The following is an 8508-nucleotide window of genomic DNA, read 5'->3' as shown; positions in this document are numbered from 1 at the left end:
TAAGTGAAGCTCGGTCACCCTGTACTGCCCAAATACAGGCATTCTCTTTAGATGATTCATTGTGAGGTTGGGGCTGGGGTAGTGGCTCAGTGGTAGAGCACTTGCCTAGCATGTGTGAGGCACTGGGTTTGATTCTCAGCACCACAGATAAATAAATACAGGTCCATTGACAACTAAAAACATATTTTTAAAAAACCTCCCCTGTTGTCACAGCCTAGAGTTTTTAGCTTATTTCCACTGATTCTTTTCTTCAGGTAAAACCCTTTTCCAAAACTTGGATTAGGATGGAAGAGTGTGTGGGTGATTGACCAACATTCTCAAAAACTTGGATATTTTTGTTACTTGTTTAAGAAGTGTCTTATTCCCCCCTAATGAACTACTATCTCTTGTCCTGGACCCTTTACAAGAGTCTTCTCCTAGCAACAGATGTGTCATCACAAAATATTTTTCTGATTGGCTAAAGCTCAACTAATTTGAATTTTAATCTTGTGTTCTTTTATTCTTGTCTCTTCTGCCTCACTTGTGAGCTCTATTGACCCTCAATCAAAGCACTCTAAAAGAAAATGGCCAGAAACGAAGTCATGGTGTTAGGATTTTTCTTCATGGCTGTCCTGATGAGCCCTCAGGAATCATGGGCTATCAAAGGTAGGTGCTAAGAAAAATCAAAACTGAGGATAGCAGACAGTGAAGCTTTGGAGAAATGAACTGTGGGTATTTGCAAGGGAATCTTTGGAGTGAAAGAGAAGTGTGACAGGTATATGAGGGTCTGAATCTCAAAGCATAAAATATAGTTTGGTTGAACTCTTCCCTCATCATAAATTGAAGTAAGTCAAATTTAGTTTGTAGGATCAAAACAGTTGCACATTAATTAATACCACTAATATGATAAAAGCCAAACTTATAGGGGGTGCAGGGGAGATATTTTTCTGACAGGCATTAATATTTAACATTTCTGGGCTTTAAGTTTTCTTTGGGGAATCTTGGTAAAATTCAAATATTGGAAACATCACATAATTTTGTTAGAATTAAATGAGGAAAAAATAAGAGATTATTAGCACAGTTCTTAGCTGAATACATCGTAATTTTGGGCAGGTAAATCCTGTCAGCATATTTCTGAGCACAGGCATTGTACTGAAGATCACTAAAAAGAAAAGTCACCAAAATACATCTATCCAAGAAAGGGGACAGATGTGCTGATATATATTGCATTTAATTTACTGTTTCTTGGGATAGTGACAGCTCCCCACCTCCTTCTGTGCTATAGTACATCTTACATTGTCTGTGGTCACTGTTACTTAGTAATATTTCCAAGAGCATAGACAAATGAACAAGTAGAGAGTCTGATATTATTTTCTGCCATATCCAGAACAAATATTTGTGTTATTGTAAATATATGTTGTGGGAAAATATTCTTCTTCACCCAGAGTGGCCCTATGGAGGATTGCACTTGGAATGGAAATGAGCAAAGGAATAACCCAGATCCCAGAGACATAATGGCATTGTAGGTTTCTACTACCCAGAAAGAGCCCTATATTGTCATGCTTACCTGGAAAGGTAGAGACTTCTTCTGGGTTGGAAAATGGTAGTCAGAATATAGTTGTTGGTGCATAGATGCAAATGCTAAATAGATTCCTAGGTTTATTAATATACATCCAAACATTAAAATCTGCCTTATCTCTGAACCTGAATACAGAAACACTTTCCTTTCAGTTTCACATACTTTGGAGGCTGCATACTCTCCAACTATAGCTTTTCTTTTTATTCACTTGGTGCTGGTTATTCTCAATATCAATCATAATAATGCCCCATAATGACCATCCCAATATAAGGAACATTAAGATAAAGGTCAGATTACTAAGTTCAATTCAGATCATTATCCTTCTCAAAGAGCAATTCATGGTGTGGGTTTGCAGTCAGGGAGGTAGGTGCTGTACAATAGTGCAAGATCTAAATCTTAATTTTATGGGTGCCTCAGGCCCTAGTTGTATTTTCCATGGGTCTGGTCCTTAAATACAGAGCAGTTTCTGACCTTAAAATGTGAAGCATGCTTGTTAGAGGTTTGAAGACACTCTAAGAAATTACTTAAGCTCCTCTCATTTAATCTTAAAAAAACTCACAGTAGAATCAAAATCACAGCAGAACTGTAATTGAATAATTATACATAATTTGATATAAAAATCTGCTGAAGATCACTAGGTAAGTAATTGAACAATATTTCAAGGGTTTTTGGTTTTTGTTTTTCCCCCCTATTTTTCAGGGCTGAGTTTTGAACCCAGGGCCTTGCATGTGCTAGGCAAACACTCCTACCACTAAACTATACTCCCCAACCCACAAATTCAAGATTTTGTTTGATTTCGTAGTTCAGAACTTAACCTTTCAAACAATATTTCTTAGTACAGTGTTGGGAGAAAGAGATGCTCTGGAATTCTGGCCCAAGAATATTTGATACCTGGGTAAAGTATAGCAGCTCCTCTCTTAGGAGCTGCTGCTGTATTTCTGAAAAGAAAATATTTCCCAGCTAGTCAAGTGGAGTCAATTAATACCTTCATAAGAGGTTGGACTTTCAGCTGTCATCTCCTTCAGTCCACCTCTCTAACAGTGTCTCCTCATCTCTTCCCTTCCAGCTTTGTTCAGTTTGGCTGTCTGTCACCTCGTCCTTACCTTGTCACTCATTCTGTCTTCCTCTATTCCATTTAGCTCAGTCTGTCTCCATCACCTCCTGCTCACATGCATATATCTTCTTTATCTCCCCATCCTGATTCCCTCCTTAACTCTCTTTTCTGCATTTCAGAGGACCATACCATCATCCAGGCAGAATTCTATCTGCACCCTGATGAATTAGGAGAGTTTATGTTTGACTTTGACGGTGATGAGATTTTCCATGTGGATTCAAAAATTAAGGAGACGGTCTGGAGGCTTAAAGAATTCGGACAATTTGCCAGCTTTGAGGCTCAGGGTGCATTGGCCAATCTAGCTGTGGACAAAGCCAACCTAGACATCATGATGAAGCGCTCCAACAACACTTGGGACTCCAATGGTACCACTCCCTTCTCTTCTCTCTGCTGCGCTCCTGGGTGTAGGGATCTATAGCTTTAACATAGATACTTCAAGTGATTTGTCATGTATTGTGACTTTCCATCCCAGAGGCCTTACCCTAACCATAAGCAAACCCCAAATTCTCTTGCCATAGACCCCAAAATTTTGAGTTTGTGCCTTTCTTGATGTGCTCATTCTTGTCTCTATTATTCATGGCCACTCATGAACTCATTGTCCATGTTGGGGGAGCCAGGGATGATATCCTTGAAGATCTTATCTTATGCCTGCATGTTGGCTCCAGAGCATCAGAGCCAGGTTTCTTGAGATTGTGGCCCAGACTTCTCAGGGCATAATTTCAACTGATTGGGTTTAGAGTCACTAGGTAAATTTGTACCACTGGGGGAGAGAGAGGAGCAAGCCTAAGGAATAAAGGCTAATTTCTGTTCTGTGTCCCCCCAGTGCCTCCAGAAGTGACGGTGCTCCCCAGTGGCCCTGTAGAACTGGGAGAGCCCAATGTCCTGATTTGCTTCATCGACAAGTTCTCCCCTCCAGTGGTCAATGTCAGATGGCTTAAAAATGGACAGCCTGTCACCACAGGAGTATCAGAGACAGTCTTCCTACCCAGAAAAGACCAACTTTTCCGCAAATTCCACTATCTCCCTTTCTTGCCCTCCAATGAAGACTTCTATGACTGCGAGGTGGACCACTTGGGTTTGGAGAGACCTCTTCTCAAACATTGGGGTATGGAATGTCCTTCAGTCCTCTTTAAGTTTCCCCCTATGATGCTTATGTCTGGATATTTAGAACTCAGAGCGTATCATAATATCTGCTACTCTTCATACCCTTGTGTTCTTCCATTACCCAACTTCCTCAACTTTTTAATCTGCAATTCCACCAACACCTCATTCTTTCTCTTCTTTCAACTATTCATAACTATTCTATTGACTACATTTAACCCTAAATGCTGTTTCCTACCACATGCATTACCATTTACTCTGTTTTATTTTGCCCCAGCTTTTGAAGAGCAAACTCCACTACCAGAAACTAAAGAGAATGTGGTGTGTGCCCTGGGCCTGGTTGTGGGTCTAGTGGGCATCATCATGGGGACCATCTTCATCATCAAGGGCACGCAAAAAAGCCATACAGGAGAACGCCGAGGGCCCCTGTGAGACAAGTGGAGGTAGGTCAGGCATGGTCAGAAGGACATCTTTGGAGACTTGGGAAAGAGGAAAACAGGGAAAAGCATGAGTTATACCTTAGGAAGGAGGATAGGAGAAGCTGTATCTCTTGGTTTCTCTTTGCTAAAACCAACCAGACATAGGCATCATCTAGTATCCCAAAGCTTCAGGACCTGTCATCTCTTTTCATAAATTTGCTCCTAGGTCATACCCACAGTCTTAAAAATAATTTTCAGCACCTCAGGTCATTGTTTTGCATTATAATACAACATCCTAGTATTTAGGAGAGTAAGCTTCAATATTTGGGAACCTTCTGGATTATTTTTCCTAAGGCAGGGCTTCAGTAAAGGAGCATTTTCCAAAGCCTGGCAACCTTGGGCTTAGGTAGAATCACTGAAAGAAATGGAACTGTCTCAGAAGCCAATGCCTGTTTTTGATCCTCCTGTCTTAAAAGTGCTATCAGAACATCTAAAATAAGGTGAAGCATGGTTGGTACTTCATGCTCAAAGTGGGGTTGACAGCTGGCATTGGAAATGTCATATCTACTAGAGGCCAGAAGAATATCAAAGGACTTTTCCAAAGTCAAATGATAAAGAGGGAAGATGAAGAAATCCAAAGGAAAGAGCTCAAATTTACCCATCTTAAGCTCCTTAATAACCATTTGTGTCCTCCTCTAGGTGATGACCCTTCTTAGAAGATCAGTGAAGAAGTTTCTGCTTTACTAGCTTTCCAAAGCTGATGACACCAGTGTTCACCTCTGTGAAAAGAGCCATATTCAGCCCTAAATTTCAAGACTGTGATGGCTTTCCTCCACCTCTCTGTATTCTAACGGCCTGCTGGGCTTCCTTGTCTACTGCCCCTTCCCTCTATTTCCCATTGTTATATTGGCACAATACAATTCCTCTGGAATGAATCCCATAGGATTCTATCTCTGCAATGGAACATTCTGAACATTGCATAGAGACACCATCCCGTGTACTTATTGCTTAGAGTTTCTCCAAACTGTATGTTTTTTTTTAACATACAATAAAATATTTTGAATGATTGTAGTGGAATTTTCAGTGTCTGAACCAGTTCTTTGTGGGGAGAGGGAAGTTCCATGGAATATGTTCAGTTCTTCCATCCTGAAGTGTCTTAATGTTGAGTGTATCTTATAAGCTTTAGAATTAATCAGAAAAGCCCAGTCTCACTAGGGCTTGGTCTCATTTCAAGCATCTGTGGTCATTCTTGTTGCTGGGCCTAGTCCTCTTCTGGTAAACCTAGAAGGTTGGTTTTCTGGGAGTTCTCTATTGAACAACAGGTTCAGAATCTGTTTTGGTTCTTGGGCCTCCAAGTCACTGACATAATGTATGTTCAGTGTAATGAATCTCAAACCTTGGGGTTTCACATATGATAATGAGCCCAACAGACAGAGGGGAACAGAAGGGAGTAGAGTGGGGATAAGATGAGAGGAGGTTCCACAGACATTACAGGATTCATATGCTTATCAACATCAACCATTCCAGACTCAATGAGGAATGAGATGGGGGGCACTGAAGATTGGCATTACCCATTCTATTAGACCATGGTCTCAGACACCTGTTTCATTACTGGAAGAATAGTCTGACTCATTCTTGGAAGTCTCATTCCTAGAGATGTATCCTTGAGTGGAAAAACTGAGTGGAGAGAGAGGGGGCTGGATATGGCATTAAAATGAAGAAAAGAAGGTTTGAAACATAGTGAATTGTCATTTGTGAAACTAGGTGAAGTAGAGTTGTGTTTCATGTTGGCTTATCATTTACTAGTTATATATTCACTGGTATTGTACTTAACTTTGCCTCAAATTCCTCATGAAAACATGAATGTTAGTTTTTACTGCATTGAGTCATTTATGACTTAAGGGAAAAATATAAGGCAAGTAACTAGGAACCATGGTTAATGATGCCAATTATTGCAAAAATTCCACTGTTTTCTTTAAAATTTCTATGGCCTGATAAAAATCCAAGAGGAAGAGGCTGGGGATAAACAATCACAAATCAACAATTACTAATAAATTTATTAAATTTCTCTACCCATGGCAAGAGAATTAAAGCATAATTTTGAGAATATTGAGGATAGACTAGGCACAAGTGTTTCTATTACATATGTATGATTTTTTAATTATAAAAACACAGATTTACAAAAGAGAATACAATAAAATTTAGATGGGTATGTAATAAAAAAGAAAAAATAAATCCATATTAGTTTTAGAACATTTTTAACTTTACAAAAAAAATGCAGAGAAAGTACAGAGAGTTCCCCCACAGCCTCTTCCCTCCATCACCTGATCCAGTTTCTTCTATAATTAACATCTTGCATTAGTTTGGTACACTTGTTATAATACTAATAATATTTGTTATAATACTTATTAGAATACTGACATTTATTCTTAGCTAAAGTCCATAGTTATTCTAGGGTTCACACTGTATCACATAGTTCTATGGGTTCTGATAAATATGTTAAGCCATATATTCACCATTACAATATCATACAGCATAGTTCTACAGACCTAAACAAATGCTCTGTGTTCCAACTAATAATCTCTCCTCTCCTGCTCATGAACCCCTGGAAAATACTGATATATTTAATGCCTCTATAGTTTTACCCATCCTATAATGTTATATAATTGCAAATATATATATATAGTATTTTTTCAGACCAGCTTCTTTCACTTAGTAAGAGGCCCTTAAGTTTCCTCCGTGTCTTTTCATAGCTTGATATCTTGAATGCTGAATTAACACTCCATTTTATGGATATACTATGGTTTATCTATTACTTATTGAAGGCTATCTCAGTTGCTTCCCATTTGGGACAATCATGAATAATGCTGCTGTAAATATCCATACAGGTTTTTGTGTGGATATAAGTTATCCACTAATTTGGGTCAACACTTAGGAATACATTTTCTGAATCATAGTGTGAGAGTATTTTTAGCTTTGTAAAAAACTGCTCCAGAACTTAGAAAGTTGTCTTAATTAAAAAAAATCTATTAGCTAACTTGTAATAAAAAGAAACTTCCTCAATGTGAGAAAAGATAGCTATCCTATTGCACACATCAGAACCAGGAGCAGATTTTTAAAAATCTCCCTTTGATATCTAGAGTATTAGAGGTATTAGGCAATGAAAGCTGGCAATAAAAGTTAATAAAATGTGTAAGGATTACAAAGAAGGTAAAATTGCCATTATTTACTCTTGACAAGAGCACACACTTAGAAAACAAACATAATAGAAAAGTTCACAGACTAATAAGCAAATTTAATAAAGTTGCTGGATATAAGGTCAGCATAACCAAAACCAATTATATTGTGTTCTACCATAAGCAGAAAACAAAATCAAGAAAATGATAACTTTCACAACAGTATCAAACTTATCAATACCTATGAATAAAACTTACAAAATATTGGAAAACAATTATATTGAAAATTATGAAACATCATTGGAAGAAATAATAGACATAAGCATATTGAGAAAAATACCCAGTTTAGAGATTATAACACTAAATATTTTTAAAATGTCAATTCTCTCCAAATTACAGATGTATTCAATAAAATCTCATTAAAAACCATGCCAAGGCTTTTTATCTGCTTGCTGTTTTGTTTCTTTTTCTTTCATTTTTTTTCTTTTTAAGGTATGGAGGAATCATCAAGATGAATTTAAAATTCATATGCATTTGCTAAGTTCTTAGGTTAGCCAAGGAAATTTTGGAAAATTATAACACAACTGGAAAAACATAATATATCAAGGCCTACTATATGATTGTTAGTTAGCATAGTGTTTTGTCAAGAGCAGACAAATAAGACAACAGAATAGAATAGAAATTTAAAAGCAGACCCACCCTAAAACATGTTTCTATGGTAGCATGACAGAAAACAGTCTTTTAATAAACACTGCTAGGTTGTTTGAACCCTTTATAAAGTTTATGATGACACTTAGATCACCAGTAACAAACAATTCCAGATGAATTGAAGTTATTTAGTGGAATTTAACACTGAAGCAAAGTGGGCCTTTAATTGCTTTTGGAAGATGATTTGAGAAAATTAAATTTATTTACTGCACAATTTCTCTCTCTTTTAGTGAGTTTTAAAAAATTATTTGGGGTAGGTTAAAGAAGGGTGCACATTATCTGTTACTCATCTCAAAAGAGCATTGTTGTTCTATATCTCATCCCCTTCAATCTGGGCTGATTCTGTTGACAAATAGCATGTGGGACAATGCATGGGCTCTCTCTCATCCAGCGAGGAGGTCCACAGAACAGGGTAGAGGAGAGTGTGGCTAC

General features: G+C 37.7%; 1 protein-coding gene across 1 annotated transcript; it reads left to right on the top strand.

The window, feature by feature from the left end:
- Positions 1 to 487: 487 nt before the first annotated feature.
- LOC124107610 (mamu class II histocompatibility antigen, DR alpha chain) lies at positions 488 to 5269 on the top strand. Its single transcript, XM_046465776.2, has 5 exons — positions 488 to 645; positions 2792 to 3037; positions 3496 to 3777; positions 4051 to 4216; positions 4892 to 5269. Exons 1-4 carry the CDS (start codon positions 564 to 566, stop codon positions 4203 to 4205), a joined length of 765 nt encoding a protein of 254 aa, XP_046321732.1. The 5' UTR covers positions 488 to 563; the 3' UTR covers positions 4206 to 4216; positions 4892 to 5269.
- Positions 5270 to 8508: the final 3239 nt, after the last annotated feature.

Source organism: Marmota monax, unplaced genomic scaffold, assembly GCF_021218885.2.
Source record: "Marmota monax isolate L192 unplaced genomic scaffold, Marmota_monax_Labrador192_F-V1.1 WCK01_AAM20220418_F8-fsc00789, whole genome shotgun sequence".
NCBI lineage: Eukaryota > Metazoa > Chordata > Mammalia > Rodentia > Sciuridae > Marmota > Marmota monax.
This window is presented reverse-complemented; position numbering and strand designations above follow the sequence as displayed.

What these genes read in the sequence shown, in the direction of transcription:
- LOC124107610 (XM_046465776.2), top strand. Translation starts at nt 564, where the DNA reads ATGGCCAGAAACGAAGTCATGGTGTTAGGATTTTTCTTCATGGCTGTC. An exon ending in CAACACTTGGGACTCCAATG is followed by an intron (nt 3,038 to 3,495) that starts GTACCACTCCCT and finishes GTGTCCCCCCAG; the next exon opens with TGCCTCCAGAAGTGACGGTG. An exon ending in ACCTCTTCTCAAACATTGGG is followed by an intron (nt 3,778 to 4,050) that starts GTATGGAATGTC and finishes ATTTTGCCCCAG; the next exon opens with CTTTTGAAGAGCAAACTCCA.